This window comes from Saccopteryx bilineata, chromosome 12, assembly GCF_036850765.1.
Source record: "Saccopteryx bilineata isolate mSacBil1 chromosome 12, mSacBil1_pri_phased_curated, whole genome shotgun sequence".
Lineage (NCBI taxonomy): Eukaryota > Metazoa > Chordata > Mammalia > Chiroptera > Emballonuridae > Saccopteryx > Saccopteryx bilineata.
The window spans coordinates 37,275,403-37,300,203 of NC_089501.1; the positions used below are offsets into that span (position 1 = coordinate 37,275,403).

Genomic DNA, 24,801 nt, shown 5'->3' on the forward strand with positions numbered 1-24,801 from the left:
ATTTTTAACAGTGTCTCACTTACCTAGATAGTATATATATCTCGGTGACCAGAGCCTGTTAATGTATGTTGAAAAACCATTAAAGAATCCAGTAGGTATTTTCAAGTTAATAATACAACTGAAGCATGCCTGACTAAATTGTTTGCAGAACTGCAGGATAATTGTTTTTTATGCTTAATGGTTAATAAAATATATTATTTGTTCTTTAAAGTACATGCCCCTAGCCTTCTGATCGGTTCTCCTAGAATCCTCTTAAAATTTCCAAGATAAATGGTATTTATTTCAAAAGACAAAATACAAAGTCAGTATTTAATTTCATATTTAGAAATATATACTCAAGTATATTCAAAACGTAGATTGAATTAAATGTTTTTATTGAGGTTTATTTACTGAAATCATTTAGTTGGGCTTTACACATATTAGTCACATGTGTGAGTGGAAAACTTGCTGGGAAAATATGTTTTGGAGAAATAATTTGTAAGGGTGGTTTACATGCTTAATTGTATAGTTTAATGATATAAAACCTCTGTTAAATCTTAGAGTTTTTTATATGGATAGCACAAAAATATAAAGTCATTTTATGCTTCAAAGAAGTTTAAACAACTTATGTAATATTTTCACATAAAATTTGTTTTTTTAAATTGCAGATGATATTTCCAGTTCAAATGAGGGCTGAAAGGCTTAGTCTGTGGGATTGTTCCATAAAAAGAGGGGCAGAGTGATCCTAGCGTAAACGCCACAGCTACTATCCTTGCTTTAAAGAGCATAGTTTTTGTAATTATTTGGCCACAACACAAAAGCTCCTAGTTTATTACATCTGAAAGAAAATCTTGCTTATGTAAGTTATTGTGTATTGGTTTATGTAAGGTTTATACTAGTAATAAAATAACTGATAGCCCGAGAAAATTTATTTAAATCTAACTGGGATTGAAAAAACCCTTTATGTTTTTTTATAACCTCTAACATTTTCTACAATCTTGAATTTAAGCATTTACCTAACCTAAACAGAACACCTTCTATGCTTATAGATACCTTAATCTTTTGCTTCTAGGGGATATCCGCCTAACACCGGAGGACTTTGCTCGAGCTCAGAAATACTGCAAGTATGCAGGCAGTGCTTTGCAGTATGAAGATGTCAGCACTGCTGTGCAGAATCTACAGAAGGCCCTCAAGTTACTGACCACAGGCCGAGAGTGAAGCCTTGGGACAGCAGATCCACGCATTTTTGGCTTAAAGAACTAACAGTCCCTCTCTCTGTATCTTCAGCATATCAGGAGCACAGTTTTATGAAGACTTCAGTTCCATTGGCTCTAACAGTGAAATCTGTGTCTGTATCCGATTCCTGTTGAAGCACTCAGCAGCCACAGCCAGCTTTCAATGCCCAGTTAGTGGATCCAGCAATCGCTGGGTATAGAGGGCTAATGTTAGCAAGGCCCACAAAACGCCCATGAACCCTGCTTCAAAAATTGGAAGTACAGTTCTATAAAACATATTGGGAATAAGCTTTGTATCATAATTTACATAAATTAAGGAATATTTTGACCTATAATTTGGACAAATCATACTACTTTGCTATAAAGTCTAAATTTAACTTTTAATAAAAAGTGCCAGAATATTCCAACTTAAAGATCATGTTATTTGTTTTCCTTAGAATTTATAAAACAAATAGGAACATCCTAAACTGTTAGATGAATCTGAAGATTATGTTCAAAACTTGTTTTATATTCATGTTAAGTATAACTACTTTAAGTTAAAATTTTCATGGAAAGAAGTAAGGTAAAAAAGTGGAATCACTTTTAGACTTAAGGATGATGTTGGTTTCCCAACTGCTTCTCCTTATCTATTGAAGCTTAAGGTGAATTGGTATTTGCTTCATAGGCAGTTTGACTGCATGTATTAGAGAATGAAAAAACATTTTTAGTAATGCCTGGAAACTTGGTGCTTTAAGTTAAGATTCTCCTCTGCTGCTATGGAATGGATTCTCTGTAGAGTGTATAGCTATGAATTATGCAGAAGATGATAAGAAATTAGGTTCTCAGTTATGTTTAGAAGTTTTGTGGAGAATTTTGGACTTATCCTGTCACCTGCCTTTATTTGTGTTGTATAAAAAATAAACACAAGGATTCTTTTCACTAGTTCAACTTGCTACAGCGCCAAATGTCTGTTTTGATTTGCATGCTAGAATTGTCATTTTTTAAGTCATTTTTAGTTGCTAGAATATGATATTTCTGCAATAAGACCCAATTTTCTTTAAAAGATAAATTTGAAAAATTTACCTGTAATTTTATCTGGTCCATTTCATTTATTCCATTAAGATTGAAGTACATTAACATATGGATTAACAAACTGATGCATCAGTTGGAGAACTGCTGTGTAAATAAGGTTTTACTGAGTCAACGGTTTTATTCATTCATTTGTCTTATCTGTGGTTGCTTTCCACGACTGCAGAATTGTCTTTCTTACAAGTCTAAAATCTTTACTATTTGGCTCCCTAAGAAAAAGTTTTCTGACCCCTGATTTCATGGTTTACCTGAAAGAAAAGTTATTAACTCATAGTAATTTGTGTTTTTCAGTTTTTCTTTGTATAAATCTAATGCTGTTGTATAAGTTTGATAGGATACGTATTCAGACAGAAGAAACTGTTCTAAATTACCGCAAAAACAGCCCCCAAATAACATGCCTCCTGAAAAATGTCTCTTTCACAACCAAATTCCTACAGCATTTGCAGGCGTCAACATTTACATGCAGAAAGCCAGTGCTCTTAATATGCTTCTTCAGAACTTCACTGCAGTAGAAAAGTGGCTACAGTGATCATTCGTGTTATAAGAAGTAAAATTTTTCATTCATATCATATTTTAGCATGTCTAGACACTAGAAAGAAAGCTGTCACCTCTTATTTCATACTATTTTGTTGCTCCCAGTTGGGAGGGCACATGAAAGGAAGAAGATAATGTGAGAACCCGGAATCTACTGATAAGTGGGCAGTGGTATCACAGCCCTTGTCTGTCGAATGGAAGCCAAACCACCAGCCACCTCAGAGTTTGTTAGGAGAGCTAAATGAGATAGTATTTTATACAGCACGTGGTCAGCACATACCAGTATCCCATAAAGGTTTATTACTGTTAACATTAATATTAAATTAATAATGCAAATGTTAATAATTTCATTCCTGAACATCAGGAAATTCCCCAGTTGTCTCTGTGGCCTGTTGCTTAAAAATGCTATCATGCATGAGAGCTTAAACTAGATTTTTTAACTTTGTATTTCTTCATACAAAATCTGACAAGATGAAGTTAGAAATTTACTGATGTTACACTAGGAGAGCAATTTTCATTAGTCCTTCAACATGTATTTACTGAGCAGCTACTTCACACCTAATACTTGTCTTTTGCATGAGAAACTGCAGAAAACAAGGGGCGGGGGGATCCCTGCCTCACAGACTTTATATTTTAATGAGAAGAGACAAATTTTTTATTAAAAGGTATACCATGCATTCAACCAGTGGTTTTCAAAGGATATTGTTAGACATGCAAATCTCCGGCCCTACATCCTTCTAGTCCTACCCAATCAGAAACTCAATGGATGGTGCCGAGATCTGTTTTTAAGAGACACTTTAGTCTAGTGGTCCCTCAGGTTGAGAGGTTTAATAATACTCAAATCAGAAACATCACGAGTCTGGAAGAAGACAGATTGCCCTGAAGCAATGGTTCCCACAGCGTGGTCCCTGGACCCCAGCATCAGCATCATCTCAGGACCTGTTAGAAAGTTCTGGGGACCACACTTCAGGAACACCTGTGTTAGTGGTACATGCTGTGGAGAAAACTAGAATAGAGGATAGGAAATGCTTAGGTGTGTGTAGACGTGCGTGTTTACATAGGATAGGATAGGCTTCACTGAAGGACATTCGAGCAAAGGGAAAGAGGGAGGGAAATACTCCTCGATGTCAGGAAGTCTCGTGAAGCGGTTGAAGGCTTAGGACCATACAGGCTCTCTGTAAGAAACTTACTCTAAGCAAGAGGAGCGTCTAAGAGGCTTCAATGCATCTTAACTTTAAAAGGATCATATTGGCTACTGTGAGAGACCAATTATAATATTGCAATAATTACGGTGCAATATTCTGATGGCTTAGGTCAGGAGAGGCAGTGGAGTAATAAGATGTAATTGGTTCCTGGCTTTTTTTTTTTTTTTTTCAGAAAAGCCACAGTATTTCAGATAAAGTGGACTTGAAGTAAGAGCATAGGAAGAGTGAAGGTTGACTCCCAAGTTTCAACCTGCTCACCAGGAAGGAATGAGTAGTCATTGTTGCACTGGGAAAAGTTGCTATAGTCTGCTGACACTTAAACTGCAGTGCAATGTTTCCAATTTCTTGTGACTATCCCTTGTTAAAACTATTTGATAACATTGTTTTGTTTGTGCACACAGGAGGAAGAAAAAATAAGTTCTATCTACAGTGATTGTCAACAGGTATGTCACCGAATCACTGCTGAACTGGAACTAGAAGCCAGCGACAGTTCCCATGGTTAGCATGGCCAAGGAAGTTGTGCAGACTTCAAGATTACACCACAAAAAAGACCCTGGTTACAGGTCTTGAAAGTTCTCCTCATGTGTTCATAGAATTGACCAATATATGACTTATACTTCCGAGGATACCGTGTAAATGTTAAGGTTATATGCTGTTCTTTTTTTTTTTTTTTTTTTTTTTTGCATTTTTTCTGAAGCTGGAAACAGGGAGAGACAGTCAGACAGACTCCCGCATGCGCCCGACCAGGATCCACCCGGCACGCCCACCAGGGGGCGACGCTCTGCCCATCCTGGGCGTCACCATGTTGGGACCCTCCTGGGTGTCGCCATGTTGCGACCAGAGCCACTCTAGCGCCTGGGGCAGAGGCCACAGAGCCATCCCCAGCGCCCGGGCCATCTTTGCTCCAATGGAGCGTTGGCTGTGGGAGGGGAAGAGAGAGACAGAGAGGAAGGAGGGGGGTGGAGAAGCAAATGGGCGCTTTTCCTATGTGCCCTGGCTGGGAATCAAACCCGGGTCTCCAGCACACCAGGCCGACGCTCTACTGCTGAGCCAACCGGCCAGGGCAGAAAATAATTTTCTACTCTAGTAACATAAAGGCACAAAGTTTCATTAGATGGCTCTGCTGCTCATGAGCTTGAAATCTCCTTAGGGATGGAAGATATGAACAAACATAATTGGAGCCATAGTTTTAAATACCAAAAAGAAAACATTCATAAACTGCTTTTGACAGTGATTCATTTTCTACAAACTGGGGAAGCTGGAGTAGGACTTTCCCTGTGATGGTGGCATTTGAGATGCACCTTATTCACATAGAACGAGGAGGGTAATTAAGATAAAAAGGAAGCATAAAAAGAAAATATATAACGAGTGTTGTTACCAATGAGTCTTTTGACAAGAAGGAATAAATCTTATGGGGAGTGAGTTTGATTTGGTCACTATTTACCTTGTCAGGAAAGTCTCAATGTTTGAGAAATTAAATTTTTAAACTACTCGGCGAAGCTAAATAATCCTGGAAACTTGAATTTAGTCCTAATGAAGTGTTAAGAACTTTATAAATGCTGATGAAGGTGACATAAACTCTGGTTCATGAACTCTTCAAGGTGGAAGGGCCCTTAGAGATGATTTACTCCAATCCTTCCATTCCATAAAGGATAGAATTGAGGCCCAGGAGAGATGCAGTTCTTTGCACAGGATCTCAAAGTTGGTTATTGGAAGGAAAAGAAAAAAATTACAACTCTCAGACCAAGAATCTTTTCTTAGAATGTATCTTGTTGTTAGACCTAGTTCAATAAGCCTCTCAGCTAAACAAGCATACTCTTGTAATTTACCATTTTACAAAAATCTTTATTTAAGTCTAATGGGGATCATTTATTGGTTATCTAGTCAATCACATCATAAATATTCACTCATTATTATCCTAAAAAGTCCTGAAAGTGCCACTAAAAAACAAAGATGCATATTATTTGTCCTTACAGAGATTCCAAGCTTTTCAGGATGGTAAGAAAAATTCACTCAAAAAGATCTATAATATCCCAGGATAGTGGATGATTCAATGTGAAGTAATTGAGAGCAAAGAGAACAAGGGTTTAGGCAGTTACTGGGTATGAAAAAAAATGAAAATGTGCTTTGGAAAATCAGATTTGGGAAAGAGACCAAGAAGTGCTAGAAAGGCTTTGTTAAAAAAAAAAAAAGAGCTTGAAAAGATAGGATTTTTCTGGGATTGCTGAAACTCCCTCTTAATCTGCTACCTCCCTTCAGGTTTGCTGTCCGAAATAATTTGCCGGGCTGGTATGAAATCTTCTGTATTCTTGCCACTGCTGGAATTTTTCATTTTGTGTTGTCTCCTTAAAAGAGAGGTTCTTAAGCCAGAGAAGGGTCTGCAGTTTTGAATGAGAAAAAACACACACACACATCTTTACTTTTCTAATCTAATATTTTATATTTAGCATGTCCTATAATCATGGAAGTCAACAACAAAGCACAATTGCATTAGCAATACTTGTGATTCTGTCACCAATAAAAATTACAGATCTTTTCATACCTTATTACACTTTTTTGCAGTTGTTACTTATATACAGAAAAGTCACTTATACTCAGCATTTTTTGAATTTATAAACATTATTAGAGCTGCTTTAGATATTAATGTGCTAATAAAAACAAACATACCACAAATTTGCATTTTGATATATTTTTATTACTGATTTCCACATAATAATTTTTTATCCATGATCTTAATTAGGTAGAAAAATGCCCCTCCAAATGCCCCCCCCCATAACTTAATCCCCAGAACCTGTGAATATGTTATCATACATAGTAACAAAGGCTTTGCAGATGTGATTAAGGTTAAGGACCATGAGGTGGGAAATCTTGGATTATCCAAGTGAGCTCTATCTAATCGCATCCACTCTTAGAAGTGGAGAACCCGTCCCAGTGTGGTCAGAAAGAGGTATGTGAGAAGGACTCAATCAGCCTTTGCAGACTTTGAAGCTGGAAAAAGGGAGTCACAAGCCAAGGAATAGATGGGTGGCCGCTCGAGAGTGGAAAGACGAGGAAACAGATTCTCCCTTACATCCTCCGAAAAGGAACGCAGCCCTGTCAACACCTCCGTGTTAGCCCAGCTGACACTTCTATCAGACTTCTGACCTTCAAAACTAAGATAGTAATTTGTGCCGTTTCAGCCAAGTTTGTGGTCATTTATTATGGAGCAATAGAAAACTAGTACACTATTTACTTCATGCATTTAAAAATATTATTTCGAGTAACTTCACCAAAGATGTTCATTAAGTAAACAGGTTGAAAACTCCTGCCTCGTAGTGGCTGTTGCTATCGTTAAAAGGAAACATTTTAGAAAAGGTTTTAGTTAAAAGAAAAACTTAGGTACCATAGTTTGACATTGACACCAAGTGATGTATGTCTGTCTATTGGTGCTTCAGACGTTAATCTGACATCTCTTCTTCTTCTTGTTCTTTTTTTTTTTTTAACCATTGTCCAAATGTTCCAGTAAATTTTTTTTTTTTTCGGGGAGTAAAAATTTTTGTAGCAAAATCATAAATGCAGTTTTCATTCAACTTTGGCTTTTTCTCCTCGGTTTTCTCAGAGGTTCTTATTTTTCTGGCTTTCACCTTCTCTGAATCTGGATTACATTCATATATGCAATTCATTCATGCAGGAATGGGAGCCAAGGGAAGAGTGAGTTTAATCTTTTTAATCGACATTATTACTTTATTAGCTTCCAAACGAACTGAGCAGCTACTAAAATAACATGCGAGGAAATTGTAGGAAAAAGAAAACTCAATAAAAAGGACCATTGCCAAAGAAGATGTGTTTCCCATTACCATTGGTGAGAGTCAGTCTTTGGTGATTCTTTTATTGAAATTCTTGGGATCAATTCCTAATTTGTTAAAACACATTAATGCAAAAATAAAATGATTTTTAAAAAGTCTTCGCATTTTCTTACCTGTTAAATGTAAGTAGCACATTTTGAAGTATCTGGTTAATTAAAATTGGTAACATCTGTAAAGTTCTAGGAAATGCCTTATATAACTTTATCAATGCATTCTTATCTATTAGTTTGGAACCTTTCAGAAAAAAAAAACCTTTTTTGTAATCCAAATGAGATGTTTCTTTACTCCTGGAAACTACAATCATGAAGTAACCAATGTGAGTCTGCCTTTGTCAACAGCAGTGTTACCTGTCTCTTAAGCACAGCTTACAACACACTTATCAACGTGTCCATATCCTCTTGGAACAAGCAGCCTTGTTAAATATGTGCAAATAACAAAGTTTAAATGACCAAGGAAAACATTATAAAATTATAAGTTACCAACTAATATGCTTTTAATATATACATCAAATAATCTAATAGCTCTTTCCCAGGACTAACTTCTTAAGGAAATAAAACACAGACATCCTGGTTTTGCGGAGATCAAGAACATACAAAATATAATAAGGTATGATATTTGGACTTTGGACGAAATGGAATGCCAAAACTATAATGTTGCCAGATTTCCACTCTACAAGGTCTAATTTTGTCGATACATCTGCTTTCCATACTTCATAAAACTCAATACATTTTCAGAAATTAAAAGCTAATACATCTTAATGTTTATGGGTTTTTCAGCTGAATTTTTGCATCACTTTATTTTTTTTTTTACATTTTTAGAAAACTCTCTGCAGGGCATTCTAAAAATATTCTATGTTAAGATACATGTCATTTGGCCCCGGCTGGTTGGCTCAGTGGTAGAGCATCAGCCTGGCTTGTGGAAGTCCCGAGTTCAATTCCCGGTCAGAAGCAATCATCTGCTTCTCTACCCCCCCCTTGCTTCTCTCTCTCTCTCTCTCTCTCTCTCTCTCTCTCTCTCTCTTCCCCGCCTGCAGCCATGGCTCGATTGGACTGAGTTGGCCTGGGCTCTGAGGATGGCTTTATGGCCTCTGCCTCAGATGCTAAGAAGAGCCCAGTTGCTGAGCAATAGAGCAATGCCTCAGGTGGGCAGAGTATTGCTACCTGGTGGGCTTGCCAGGTGGATCCCGTTTGGGGTGCCTGCAGGACTCTGCCTCCCCTTCTCTCACTGAATAAAAAAAAGAGTCATTTATACAACTTTATGTACCCACTACCATATTTTTAAATATATTGTCTATCTGCTCCCCACCACATAACCCACTATGTATCCCAGTCACCTTTCCCACTGGGGGCATGTGATGGAACTCATTTCCCAATGCCCTTTATATTTTAGCCCTTGGTGTTATTTCTATTCTAGAGTTACATATTTTATTTTTAATTGATATTTTTTATTATTAGTGAAGCTAACTATTTTCAGTTCTTGAGAACTGTTTGTCTTTCCTATCTAATTAATTCCATGTTACTGTTCATTGCAAGTGATCCGATGGAAATTTAGTTTTATTATATTTTATTACATTAATTTGCACATGTTCTTTGAATAGGGATATCAACTGTTCTCAAAGGGACAGTAGGAGGAGCCCCCCCGAGACATAGCTCACAGCTTCAATGGGACTTGTAGTTTGAAAAAGAAAAGCCCCGCTCCTCAGCAAGCTCTTCTCTCACCCCAAGCATGCCCTCTTTTAGCATCCGTGTGTGTAAGAAGAGATGTTAATGTTAGTTGCATTTTTAAAGCTGTATCTGAAAAGAAACAAGGTGTGAAAAACTCCTGAGTAGCCTGACCAGGTGGTGGAGCATCGGCCCAGGACACTGAGGACCCAGGTTTGAAACCCAGAAGTCAGCGGGCTTGAGTGCAGGCTCATCCAGCTTGAGCATGGGATTTCAGACATGACCCCGTAGTCACTGGCTTGAGCCCAAAGTTTGTGGGCTTGGAGCCCAAGGTCGTTGGCTTGAGCAAGGGGTCACTGGCTCAGCTGGAGACTCCTGTCAAGGCACACATGAGAAAGCAGTTAATGAACAACTAAAGTGCTGCAACTACAAGTTGATGCTTCTCATCTCTCTCCCTTCCTGTCTGTTTTCCCCGTCTCTCTCTGTCTCTCTCTCTCCAAAAAAACAAACAAACAAAAAAAACCAAACAGACAAAAAACACACACATACAAAAAATAACCCTCTTACACTAGCCTGCTTTCTTAGGAAGTTTTTTCTTCTGCTCTGGTACCTTCACTCTCTAGCCCCCTGACACTGTGAATAGATGGGAATTATGAAAACTATAACCCCCACCGTGCACTGCTACCCTGACTCATCCTCATCCTCACTGAGTTTCCTCACCTGCCTACTGCATTGAACTTGGATGATGAAACACCGAGTCATGTCTGCTGTCTACTTTCTGCAATGCATTTGGGGAATTAAGATCTCTGACAGGACCTACAAGGAGAAGAAGCAATGTGACGAGGAGGCTAGCACTCCGGTGGCCTCCAGGAGTGATACCTGCTGAGCCAAGACAGAGAGGTCAGACTTTTGTTCATTGTTTATTGTGAGATATCCTTATTATGTTTCCTTCATGGCTGTATCCCAAGCCCAAGATTGGTGCCTGACACATTGTAAGTACTCAATACACATGGAGTACATTATTTAGATTGTTTAGAAAGAAAATCAGGAACCCTTGACAGCATCCTCCTCAACAGTGGGGATCCCTTAACACAATGCCCTGGGCTTTTCTAACTCTTCCCATTCTGTTTAACCATCTCCTTGTTGATGGCTTCTAATTACTTAAACTCAGTTCTTTCCTCTGTATTCCAGACTTTACTTGCTATTTCTATGACTCTAAAGGTAAGCAGATTAAACATGTCCAAAACTAAACCTTCTCTCACATCCTGTACCATATGACCCTCCACTAAGGTCTCAAGAAATGCCCGCACCATCTACTCAATTTATTCATTATGTAACGTAGAAGTCATAGCTGACTCTTACTTTCCATTATTCCCCACATTCAATCCACTAAACCCTATAGCTTTGAATTTCAAATATCTAATTTGCGTATGGCATGTTCTTTGATCCCCACTGACATGACCCTAGTCCAAACTACCCGTCCCTTTTTACCTGGACTTTTCAATAGCATCCAATGCTTCTCCCTGCATCCTCTCCTTCCTTCCCATGCTACTTTTCACCACAGCTAGAGTCATATTTTAAAACCTTAAGTCTGATTCTCCTGCACCACTGTTTAAACCTCTTGGCATGATTCCATTGCCCTCTAAATAAAGAACAAAATCCTTCACATCATCTGACCCACACCTGCCTCTCCAGCTGCCCTGACGTCACTCTCTTCCTTGTTCTTTGTGCCTCAGCAACCCTCAGCTTCTTACAGACCCCCCAGAGTCATTGCCTTCTCCTGCCCCAGGAGTTTTGCATAGGCTGAAGCTCTGCCCAGAAACACTCTCTTTCTCAACCTCATTTTATACTTTACTTAGTTCAATCTTACTTTTTTTTTTACTTCAGATCTAGTGCATATTGAGACATGTTTGATTTAACACATTTTTACAAGAAGAGATCCTCAAAGTTTTAGATTTTATAGTTATTTGAAAACTTTCCATACAGCATACATATTTTATTGGTAGTCTAAGTATTTCTCATACTTTACTATGTACGTAATAAAGTTGACATTTATTTATGAGAATTAAAAATATTGAGGGAACATTTGCCTAGGGAGAATTCATCCACTGCTGCAAACGAGCACTAAATTATCAAGATCCTAGACAATGCTACACTTAGGAAAAGGCCTCAGGACTTTATATATTATAGAACAGTGGTCAGCAAACTATGTCCCATAAACCCAATCTGGCCCACCACCAGTTTTTATCAATAAAGTTTTATTGAAACACAGCCATCCTCATTCATTTTTGTATTATCTATGGCTACTTTAATGGTGCAATGTGAGTAGTCCAGTAGTTGTGACAGAAAGCATATAGTCAGAAAGCACAAAGTACTTTTTTTTCTGGCCTTTTACAAAATATAAAAGGATGTGTAAATCAGTGAGAGGTATAATTTATGAAAGAGAATGACATTTTTGAAAATACAGTGTGTCCGTAAAGTCATGGTGCACTTTTGACCGGTCATAGAAAAGCAACAAAAGACAATAGAAATGTGAAATCTGCACCAAATAAAAGGAAAACCGCCCTGGCCGGTTGGCTCAGCGGTAGAGCGTCGGCCTAGCATGCGGAGGACCCGGGTTCGATTCCCGGCCAGGGCACATAGGAGAAGCGCCCATTTGCTTCTCCACCCCTCCGCCGCGCCTTCCTCTCTGTCTCTCTCTTCCCCTCCTGCAACCAAGGCTCCATTGGAGCAAAGATGGCCCGGGCGCTGGGGATGGCTCTGTGGACTCTGCCCCAGGCGCTAGAGTGGCTCTGGTCGCAACATGGCGACACCCAGGAGGGTCGCAACATGGCGACGCCCAGGATGGGCAGAGCATCGCCCCCTGGTGGGCAGAGCGTCGCCCCTGGTGGGCGTGCCGGGTGGATCCCGGTCGGGCGCATGCGGGAGTCTGTCTGACTGTTTCCACCTTCAGAAAAATGAAAAAAAAAAAAAAAAAAAAGGAAAACCCTCCCAGTTTCTGTAGGATGATGTGGCAGCATGTGTGCGTGCGCAGTTGATGACGTAACACCGTGTATACAGTGGAGCAGCCCACGGCCATGCCAGTAGAGATGTGGATGGTACAGAGAAAAGTTCACTGTGTTCTGTGGCTCGCTAAATTCGAATCCGTGACCAAGCAACGTGAATATCGGCGCATTTATAACGAATGAAGCGCCACCACATAGAAATAACATTACTCAGTGGGATAAGCAGTTGAAGGAAACCGGCAGTTTGGTGGAGAAACCCCGTTCTGGTAGGCCATCAGTCAGTGACGAGTCTGTAGAGGCTATACGGGATAGCTACCTAAGGAGCCCTAAAAAATCTGTGCATGAGCCCACATCGAACTGCACTGAATAGGTATGAAACTGGGAGAGTTTTCCTTTTATTTGGTGCAGATTTCACATTTCTATCGTCTCTTGTTGCTTTCCTGTGACCGGTCAAAAGTGCACCATGACTTTATGGACACACTGTAAATTGATGTTTCTCAAACGTTCTTCTCTAGAAGGCAAAGGAGAACGACTAGACACCTGCCATGCGGTTTGGGGCAGAGCAGAAACACAGAAATATTTCTGAAATCATGAGGTGCAATTTATAATTCATTGAAATGTTATATTCTGCATCTTATTTTTCATATTTGTTATCTAAAGTCTCAATAAAGAGATGTCCTTGTACATTTGAGGGCTTCCTGCCACATTGCTACTTATCAGTTAAGAAGCACAAATTCAATAGAGGCTTGTCTATGGTCTAAAGATTAAATTAATTTATGAAGGAAAAGAACACATCATCGTGAACAGCATCCAAGCAGTTAGTTATAATGATATTTTTCCCTCAAATCCTTTGAAGTTAAAGTAATACTGGAGAAACACTATTTCAATAATCCTTTAAGTGGTAATCATTTTGCAATATATATATGGGTAGCAAATCAACACTGTGTACACCTTAAACTCACACAATGTTATGCATCAGTTATATCTTAGTAAAGCTGGAAAAAAGAAAACTATAATCCTTTGAGAATATTGTTAGATTTTTATTCAAGTAAACCAGAAGCAATCTTGATCTTAGGAAACTATTTGTATTATGGAAGAAATGAGGACTTTGCAGTTAGTGTATTCAAAACCTGAGTCTGCCATTTACTGTCTGAAGTCTGTGTCTTGATTTCATCATTGGCAAAGGAGAATAACAATAAACTATTATCTAAACAATTAGAAATTATGTGTTTAAAATGCCCAGCTTATGTGAAGTAGATGCTCAGTGTAATAAAAGTGCTAGTACTTTATAAGGCTTTATTTTATACTTTATAACGTTTTAGTCATTCATTTATACATTCACTTATTTCTTCTGATGAACTGTTGTGTTGCTGAGACAAGGTGAAGAGTAATGAACTGAATACTATTCTTGACATACATTTTATTGATGTGTACTGCAGCGGTTTCTCCAGAGGTAAGTATAGAACACCATGAGCACTGCTCACTAAATAGGCCAGAACAGCATGAACAATTTGTTTATCTAGAAAACAATGAAGTTACAATTCCAGTAGGGTGAGCGTGGACATAGGTACATCTAAAAATAGTTATTGAGCTTTTGCTATGCAAAAAAAACATCAACATTGTACTAACCACAAAATGCAAATGGCTGGCATAAAATGAAAGTATAAATTTTATAAAGAGAGTAAAAATTGCTGTTCTTAACATCTAAGAAGCTCACCTCCAAAGGAGAATAACATGATGAAATGCATTAAACTCAGAGTATTTGTTCTTTAACACAATACAATGAATCTGGGCTCTGGGAATACATTTTCTCAAAGCTCATGTATAAAATTGTAACATAATGGGATACTTGCTAAATTACTCTATATAAAATTGTAGCATAAATGGAAGCACCCAAATAAAACTCAGCAGTGTCGGCTCCAAACTTGCTGTGTAGTCGGGGCTTACAGATCATCTGATCCTCTAAGCCCAAACTGCCTTGCAGATGTTTTATCTCTACTTGGATTTTATTTGGCAAACTTCTGGCGGTGGTGAAGAAGATTATGGAGCAGTTTTAACCACAACTCCTCCACGCATTTCCACCCTGTGACCTCTTAGCACCACCTCTGACATCTGGGTTTTAGAACTAATTTTATCCTCATGTTTGGAATCTAGATATAACTTCTGTCCTTTAAATATATAGCAAACACCTTAGAAGTGCTTACAAGCTCCAGGCAAAGTCTTTTCCCAAGGGGCTTGGAGACTGGATAGGGGACAGAGACTTGAGAATGGATATGCGGAACTGAATGATAAGTATCCACCTGGACTCCATTCTTTCCAGGGTGATACACATCAGATGGAAATCGGGCTTCTGTCCAGACAGAATAGGCAGGTGATCTTCACAGAACTGGGTTTGCTGGACATAAATCCTGAAGGAAATGTTTCTCCCCGGCACTGTTTCTATGAAATAAAATGTTTATTTTCAAAACACGTTTCCTACTAAATTTTTTAAATGGCTCAAAACACAAAGACATGCATATGATTCTCCTGAGGAACCCATGAACCGAACCAAGAAGAACAAATTCATTGGTGCCTTACCGTTGCATTGGGAGAAGAAGAAAGGTTCTCGGGCCGTTGCCAGCTCAGTCAGTCAGTGCCAACAAAAGCTTAGCTGTGTTTTATAAAAAATTGAAATTTTTGAGTGACTGCCATGACCCACAGAAATTGCTGGGTAATTTACATATATTATCTCTAACAAGATTCCTCAGAATAGTTCTTATACGAGTTAATATCTCAAAGCCCTGAATTACTCTTCCCAACAATAATTTTGACTTTGAGGAATAGCCTTACCTACCAAATATATCACTTCAAGGGCAGAGTTTGAAAAACATGGCCCAAAATCTCTATTTCCTTTGATTTTGGTGTATGTGGGATCACAAATATTTGATTTAGAATTGATAGCTTCTGTGGCACCTTAAAAGAGCTAAATTCTGATGTAGGTCTGACTGAAATATTTGCCCAAAGGCTTGAAGCTCTCAGTATAATATTGACTTTATATAAAAAAAAAAAAAATAAGTTCCGCCAAGTACAAATGTGCGCTTCTCTTTTGCCTAAAAAGTAGTTAAGTTCAAGAGGAAAATGTTTAATATATTGAATGAAACATTTCTTTGTATCTCAGATTCTTGCAACACCAAATCATGTGCACTTCAGATCATATAATAATGTGATGAACAGACAGACACCTCGGATGCAACTAGCCCAGCCGACTCACTTTGTAGAGGAAGAGGCCAACCCAGGAGACAGAGTGCCGCCCCTGACATCATGCAGCGTAAGGAGAAATGCAGATAAGGCTGAAGCACAGCTCTCCTCACTCCATTTTCCTGCCGGTCCCGCTGCCTTTCTGCGTCTACTGTTGCCGGCCGGCCGAGGTGGTATCTGTGTACAGAGTTCTCAACGAGCTCTCTACCAATGAGTCATGCTCATTATATGCCTGCACTCTGTGCAGCCCGTTATTTTTCTCAAGGACCTCTGAACCTAAATGGTTGTCTTTCAAGAAGTAAGTCTTTCATAAAACAATACCCAACTGCAAGGTCAAAGAATGCTGACAGTTTTCTATGTCAGGTACTTCTAATCCCATTGGGTGTGGTGAAATACAAATTTGTGGTGACCATAACAAATAATTCATTGAAAAACCAAAATAAGACATGACCGGAGTTAAGTTGGGAGGGGACAGGTTTGTCAACTGTGGGAACGGCTGAGTTGGTAACAGCGGAAGCTCAAAAGAGTATATCGCAGTTTCTGTTCTTTGGCAGAGGCCCACGATTAATAGATCATAAGTAACCAGTAGCTTTCTAGTTACCCTGTCCAATAGCTTATTTAGTTTCATGGTTCTTTTTGTGCCGTTTTACGTCACTGATTGTCCTCCCCTTATTGAAACTGGTTTCCATTGGCTTCTGGGACTGTTCTATGCCCGTCCTCCCTTAGCCCACTAATCGCTGCCTCTAAGCCCTCCTTTCGGCCCCTGATTGTCTAGATACCTACTAAATATCATCCCTCTCTGACACTCTCATCTCTCTTCTTCCTATCTCTCTCTCTCTCTCTCTCTTTCCTTTGCCCAATTCTTTATGGATCTAAAATGTTGTATATGTTAACACTTACTGAATCCCCACTATATTTTCCTGAGGCGTCTCAAACTCTGTGTGTCTACAGTGAACACAATTTATGGACAAACTTTCCCTTCAAAGAAGTGGAACACAATTTTCCCTTCATTTATGTGTGAGTTTTACAGCAACTTCTTTCCAAAGTACAGCATGAAATGAGGGGGAAAGAGGAACTTTGCAGTGAAGAAACCGACAAACTTGACCTCAGCCAGATGATCAAACCCACATCTACAACAAAAAAGCATGTTGATAGTATATACCTTTAATATGATGTTGAAAAGGTATTTTTCCTCTGTCTTCCTTCCAAAACTTATAACATTATTCTAATCATGAGAAAAAAAAATACCAGAAGGATTTCAATTGAGAGAAGTTGTCCAAAATACCTGATTAGTTCTCTTCAAAACGATCAAGGTAATCAGAAACAAGGAAAATCTGAGGGACAGTCACCCAGAGGCGGATTTAACTGCAGGCACACTGGGCGCGCACCCTGGACCCCAACTTCTGAAGCGCCCACAAAACCTCAACTTTATACTTTTTTCTAATGACACCAAGTTTGGTTTCATGTGTGCCATTTTAACATTAATAGTACATAATATATTTTATTTATTTAAAAATATGGTTAACATGTACTTTTATTGCCCCTGTCTCTCTTTCTCTTTTTTTAAAGGGCTCAATATTTTCTTTTGGGCCCAGGGCCTCAACCAACTTGAATCCACCCCTGTGGTCCTCCTTTCTGAGGTCTATGGGGACCCCGTTGGTCACTAACATCCTGAGTTGCTGTCTGGACCGAGAGAGTGCTAGGCCCACTCTCTCTCAGGACCGTACATCTCCCACGCTGACCTCTCTGCGGTGCCTGCTAGTGCTGTTTTCCTCGCTTCTTCACCTTTGCTTCCTGATCTCCAACCTCCTAGCAATCCTCTTAGCATTTCCACATTCCTTTCCAGGACATGGGGAGATGCTCTTTCCCTTGCACACCACCTGTAGGACCTGAGACACAGGAATGGTATCGAAAGGCCATCCACCTAAACCTCTTCCTGATCATTGGCGACTGTTCACTGCTCTGTTCTCTGGACGCCACGTTGCCCTTGTGTTATGCTGAATGCAGACCTTCTTGAAGGGGGCATGCCACAGGAAAGTGGGAGCAAATCCTTTGGCTCTGTGATTTTCCAAACCTACTGGGTTTTTCTATCCTGTGCCTCTGCAATGCTGGTGACCGAGGCCAGGCAGGTCCACATTGGATTCGGGCAGAAACTGCAGGGCTGGAAAAGCGTTGAGCCATTTTGTTTAATAAAGTCTCACAACAGTGGAAAAGCACACAAGCAGGGGAAACTGCCTCTCAAGCAAACAAATAGCAAAATGGCCCCTGTCAGAGGCGGCCAAAATATCTGTGCATTTGCAGTCCCCAATCTCTTTCGAGGAAAAGCACCCATAGCCTTATATAGGCTGTGCACACAGGCCTCTGCCACTTGCTCACACACTAATCAAGCAAAATGCTTGCAGCCGGTACAGCAGCGAGCAAGCCTACCACAGCTGCCCCACAGCCTCTCACCAATCCCCTCTCTCCTGTCCCCTCTTCAGGGGTGGTGGTGGAGCATGAACCAGATACCCCAACTCGCCCATCTCTGCTCATTTCCTCATGCATAATTGTGTTTATCGGCTCTCTTTTCTTCTCGTAGTCACCCTCTCTCTGTCCTGCACCTACTTTCCCACCATCTCCTCTCCTTAGACATAGAATTTCTATTTCCTTTCCCCGCTTAATCAGAGCTGCCTTCATGTCAAAGCCTCATTCTTCCTTATTCTATAGCTTATATTAAAACTTTATGCTATATTCCTCCATGTAGGTTCTTAATATTCAAAGCCTAGATTTAGAAATTTTAAGAATTCTCCCATAAGCACGGCTATGGCTAAGCAAAAGACGTTTTTTCCTCCAAACTATCAACTCATCATGGACTTCAAAAATTTCGGTTTTCAATTCAAAGTAGCACACTGACTTCTGATATCTAGTGTCATCTGTGCAGTGTATGCCCTCTGCTGCCCTCGTGCAATAAGATCGGCGTAGGTCTTAGCCTTCATGACAGAAGAGCTGCAAGGACAAATTTTAGTTACTTGGAGAAAAAATGGCAACAGATTATATTCAAGGTACTACCCCAAAATAAATGTTTGTTTGTTTTCTCTGTTTTGTTCTGATACCAACAACATAGGCCAGGGCTCTGGACAAAACACTCACTTCCCTAATCACCAAGACTTATAACCGTGGCTTTTTCTCAACTTCTTCCTTTGCCCTCAGATTCAATAAAATGTCAAGCGTCAACCCCATCATTGCGATATTTCTATCCTTTTCCTTTCTTCCAAATTCCCATTAATTCACCCCGCACTTCTCACCTAGATTATATCTGTAAACTTCTAACTTATCCCACTGCCTGAAGTCTCTATGCCTTCAGCTTCTTTCAGATATGTTTTCCTTTGGGAACATAACCTTGGAGTAAACCTGTGATCTAATTCTACTTGTGTGTTTGCTTGTTTGTGAATGTGAGCAAGGTTTTAATCCTCTGTCTCCTCAACCTTAGAAGGCTGTCAAGAGGATGAGATAAGATCATATATACAGAATTGTTAGGTAATGGCAGGGACTGGCCAAGGGGGGAAGAGATGAATTTCCCCCATGCAACTCTTTATGTTTGCAGATTCTAGATGAATCTTTAAGGCCGAAGAGGACTCAACTTACCCATACTGGTGGTCGCAAGTTCCCTGATATGGTAGCAGCCACACAGTCATACAATAAAGATAGATAAACAAGAGAGAGAGAGAAAAAGAGAGAGAGAGAGAGAGAGAGAGAGAAGCGGGAAAGGGGGTGGAGGATAAGAAAGTCCAGGAAGTAAAAGCCCCTAAGTAACTAAGTTTTGTAAATAATCGAGGCACTCACTTTCACGAGTTGCCTGCTCAGACCTTTCTGGGTGTGTTCCTGCATGGTCAATAAATCCTTGCTTGTTTAGCAGACTCTGGCATGCACTTGACCTGGATTCACTGGGCAAGCTCACTAGGGGGCGATGCTCTGCCCATCTGGGGCATTGCTCTGTTGCAGCTGGAACCATTCTAGCACCTGAGGTGGAGACCATGGAGCCATCCTCAGCGCCCGGGCCAACTTTGCTCCAGTAGAGCCTTGGCTGTGGGAGAGGAAGAGAGAGAGAGAAAGGAGAGGGGGAAGGGTGGAGAAGCAGATGGTCGCTTCCCCTGTGTGTCCTGGCCAGGAATCAAACCCAGGAAATCCACATGCCAGGCTGATGTTCTACCACCCAGCAAAACAGCCAAGGCCTTACTTTGTTTCTTTTTTTTTTTTTTTTTTTGTGAGAGAGGCAGAGAGAGAGTCAGAGAAACAGACATATAGGAACAGACAGACAGGAAGGGAGAGAGATAAAAAGCATCAATTCTTTGTTGCGGCACCTTAGCTGTTCATTGATTGCTTTTTTATATGCGCCTTGACAGGGGGACTACAGCAGACTGAGTGACCCCTTGCTCAAGCCAGCAACCTTGGGCTCAAGCTGGTGAGCCTTGCTCAAACCAGATGATCCCGCGCTCATGCTGGCAACCTTGGGGTTTCAAACCTGGGTCCTCCTCATCCTAGTCTGATGCTCTATCCACTGTGCCACCGTCTGGTCAGGCCTTACTTTGTTCTTGATTGAATTCTTTCTCTCAAACAAGACAAAAAATTGAAGTCGTTGTTTCACTGGTAATAGAGTGATTAACATGACGTCTGACTGTGGGAGAGCATACATAAATGTTTGTCACCCTTCTTATCATTTTCATTATGCTCAGAAGTATAAACTCTCTCACAAGACTCCTGGATGCGCAGCCATGGAAGGCAGAGTGTGCTTCAAGAACCTGCAGCCATAGGGAAAGTGAGCAGGAAAGCACAGAGCGGCTCGCAGTGAGTTGGGAGCAAGCTGTGTCAGGGCAGTAGGGAGAGAAATGTTTTGGGAAATTATTGTATTTACAGAAGAGTGAGGGATGATATTGATTTCTAAGATTAAGAGTTTGTAGTTAATTTCATAGGCATTTTTAAGGATTGTTTTCTTTATACTAACAACAAAGCTGTGTGTGTGCTGTGAGCACACAGGTAAGTACGGGAATTCTTAAAATAAATGTAAGAACAGAATGTTCAAAAGAGCAAAAACTAATAGAAGGGAGGAAGAGAAACATCACAGGAACACCGAGAGAAAAGAAAATTACCATTGTAATAAGATTTGGACAACACCCAAGGATAAAATCTTAAGGATGAGTTTCATGGGAAGCAAAGTTGCTTAAGCAAAATGGCAATAAATAAACTCACCCACCTAGAAAAAGAAATATCATTCAATAACCCTACCAATAAATACACCAAATAGAAAAGTAAGACATGCAATTAGATAAGTAACTGAATCCATTTATCTTCATAAGCAAAAGGATCCAAGTGAACCCGGCTGCACTGACAGTCATGTTGGGAAGGATTCATGATTCAGCTCATCGGGCGACCAATTGCCTTATTTATTGCATCAGCTCCTGTCTCTAACACATCACTGGCCTTCAGCAAGTTTCTTGAGCTGAACTAAAGTGAATACCTAAGGGTTGGAGAATATAAAGTCTGGCATCTGGCCATGGAATTAGCTGACTTCAGCCATCCTTCACAAGGAGCTCTGTATTATCCTCCCTGGGCTACATGTTACCTGGCCTGTAGAACTGGTTGAGTCAAGTCTTGTTTAATTTTACATTCTGCCTGAGGAAAGTTTTATTTATTTTTTCCTCTTGTATTGCCCATCAGTGTAAACAGAATTTATTTATCATGACTTTAACTAAACTCAAGGATACAATTATTTTCTTCTACTTAGGTTCTCAAGGGCTACATAGAAAGGGTCAGTACAGTACTTGGACCACTGTATTGTCTGGAAAGATACTATTTAAAGTACAATCCTTATTAACTCCATTCTCCTTCTAAAAGGCATAGAGATGTTCTACAAAACGTTCAGAATCGCTAATGATAACTGAGGGAAAGGAGAAAGGTTAAGAATGCTAGGTCAGTGGATTAATAAAAAGTTGAAAACTTGAAATAACGTTCTGTACATTTATGCCATGTCCTTGAGGTTCTTAATTACCCTCTTTAGTGTACAAGAAAAATAGGACCTTAACTCCCGGTGGATAGGCGTTCTTTGAACCTTTATGGTGCTTTTGAATTACAGCTATTAATAATGAGATCATGGAAGAATGAGTAAGACATTCCTACTCATTAAAGTTCTCCCAAATGATGCATTCAAAATTTTAAGTCCCTTAAGTGGCTGGAACTTTCCATTAATAATGAAGAAAGTCTCCTTATTTTAAAATTTCTAGGATATGGAGACTTGAAATACATTTACTCTAAAAAAAGAAGAAAAAAAAAAGAGAGGTCAATTTATTCATTATTAATTATCTAATATGGTCTTTCTTTTCCTTTCCTTCTCTCCTTCCTATGATTAGGGTGAAAAAAAGGTGACTAGAGTTGTATTCTTCATCACCAAGCCTTGCTAAGAGGTTACACAAAGATCAGTTAAGGATTCAAAAAGACTGAGGATGTCAAAAAAGACAAATACTAATATTATGGACATTTGTGTTATTGTTATCACTCTGCTAACTTCCATTTTACCTGTTAGCCTTCCACTCCCAGTCAATTGTTTTATCCTTCTTTTAAAAACAAATTATAATTTTTATCAATGGTTGCTTCTTAAATATCAGATAACAAAATTTTCCTCCTAAATTTTGAAAAGAACAGAAATAAAATAGTAGAAAAAGGGGGAGAGGTTGGAAGAAATCTGCTCCTTGAGAGTTATCACACACATTTTCGGATATCAGTGTCCCAGAACAACTCTGATTACTGAGATCGTTCACAAGCCAATTTTCTCCCCTTTTTCTTTTTCTTGTGATGAGAACTTTTAAGATTCCCTCCCTTAGCATCTTTCAAGTATACATTAGCCACTGTGCTGCACGTTACATTCCCATGACTTATTTATTTTATCACTGGAAGTTTCTATCTTTTGAACACTTATTTGCCTGCTCTCATTAACCCCCTCTGGAAGCTGCCAGTATGTTCTCTGTGTTTATAAGTTTGGGTATTGGGTTTTGATGTTTTTTTGGATGTCTTTGTTTTTTTTTTTTTTTTTTTTAATTCTATGTATAAGTGAGATCATCCTTTGTCTTTCTCTGTTCTGACTTATTTCACTTAGTATAATAACCTCCACATTGTCACAGGTTTTCTTAGCTTGAAAAAGAGCTGCAGAAATTTATTATTCAGTTAGGAAATCTGCAAGAGTTTTATCAAAATTATAAAACTGCCTTTTTTTTTTAAATCAAAGAAAATTCACCCTTAAAAAAAATTCTAATCTCTGGTCCTAAAAGAGCACCGCCAACCCCGCGCTGCCCCAGTTCAACTGGCTTTTTCCCACCCTGCTGAGACACCTCAGAGTTGCAGGGGGAATAAGATTGAAATAAACTGAGAGTGATTGTAAAGGAGAATTTTCCAGTTTTACTTTTTCTCAAATTCCTGATGGATGAGGCTGCAGCACAACCTGAAAGGGGAGGAGGTGAGGTTGGCCATGGCACAGGTTTAGAGACTCCTGCAGGGGCAGAAGGAAAATCAGAGCCCAGGCCAAATCCGTGTGTCTTCTATCCACCATCTCCCAGGAGGCTTACAAATACACTACACGTGAAGAAAGTAATTGAGTAGCTATGAATTTTACCATAAAACTTTCCCTGTGGGAATAGGTCTATAAGTTCATTAAAAACAAACCAAAACAGGCATCCTTGATGATGGAAAACATTACAAAGAACTCGAAAGCTGGCAAGAAATTACAACCAACAGAGGCGTTCTAAGAATAGTAGACCGGGGGGAGGGAAGCTACCTAGAATAAATGATTTCCAAAGGAAATTCCAATTATTTTTAAAGAGGCCAACAAAAAAGGTGGAGATGGCCCGAGTTCTAGCACACAAGCCTCTGTCTCTCTCCACGGGCTTCAACTATTAGGAAGAATTTTTTTTTTTAATTTTCTCATTATGAGTAGTTGCCACCTTTAGTATAGTCAGAAGAGTCACATGGCTTTCCTACATTATAAACAGGGTCTTTGTTCTTTAAGAAAAGAATGGGAATTGCAAACAATTCTTACCATTATGTGTCTGGAGAGGTATTTCTCTGTCTTGAAGAATCAATAATAGAGTTTACAGGTGAAGCCAGAGGGTGGCCATAATAATCCTTTAAGAAATATAGGTGTGTAAGGAGCACATGTGTCAGTAGCTCGTTAGGAGTCAGGCACCGGGGATTTGGAGGCAAATAAGACCTTGGCTGTGCCATCAATGATTACATTTGAGTAGAGAGATGGACAAAATCAGTAAGATCACCAACCAGGCCATGTCAAGTAACCATTTCAGTCTGTGGTTCTCAATGCCAGAGGATTATTAGACTCACTGTTAAAACTAACAGTGTCCTGTTCCTTCCACTCCACCCTCCATATTATTATGTCAGTTTCCCCAGTTAATCCTAATGTGCCATTAGGTCTGAGAATCACTACCAGCTTTTAGGATAAGCCCTTAAAGGCTCCAATGCCCCAAAGGGGTCTCATAGGATTCCATCTGGGTCCTGCTTCAATAGTGAATAAGAAGGTCATTGAGCTAAAGCCTGCCGGGCTTACATGCCTTTGCTGTGAGGAAAAAGGGACACTGGAAGGTAGGCTTCCCCCTTGCTCCTCTAAGGGAGGGTTCAGTCTCTTCCAGCCACCTATGACCTAACCTTGCTTAGAATGCTGGGGTTTGCCACTGAAGGCTGAAGGTGCCCAGGGCCATTGGCCCCATCTACGACACTGTGGACGAGCCGAGGGTATTTCTTCCAAGAAGCAGGTAAACTGATCTCACTTGCACAAGGGCCACTTAACTATGTCTTGCCTGAATAGTCAGGTTTTTTATTCTTCCCTCGAAGATCTCTGTTCTGGGTGTTGATAGTCCTATTTTCTGCTGCTTTTTTTAATATATAGTGTTTCCTTTATTCCTCCTACTTCAATGCCTCACTCATATTTCAAGCTGGGACCTACTCCTAATTTAGAGCTCTCTTTCCCCCTTTTTCCAACTTCTATTATGAATTTA

At 39.7% G+C, this 24,801-nt stretch overlaps 1 protein-coding gene across 1 annotated transcript in view; it reads left to right on the plus strand.

Moving 5' to 3' along the window:
* VTA1 (vesicle trafficking 1) overlaps positions 1-2,141 on the plus strand; it is a 44,112-nt gene extending 41,971 nt beyond the window's left edge. Inside the window, exon 8 of the mRNA XM_066248359.1 lies at positions 1,052-2,141. Coding sequence (XP_066104456.1) covers positions 1,052-1,197 — 146 coding nt within the window. The 3' untranslated portion in view covers positions 1,198-2,141. The remainder of the gene's footprint in view (positions 1-1,051) is intronic.
* Positions 2,142-24,801: the final 22,660 nt, after the last annotated feature.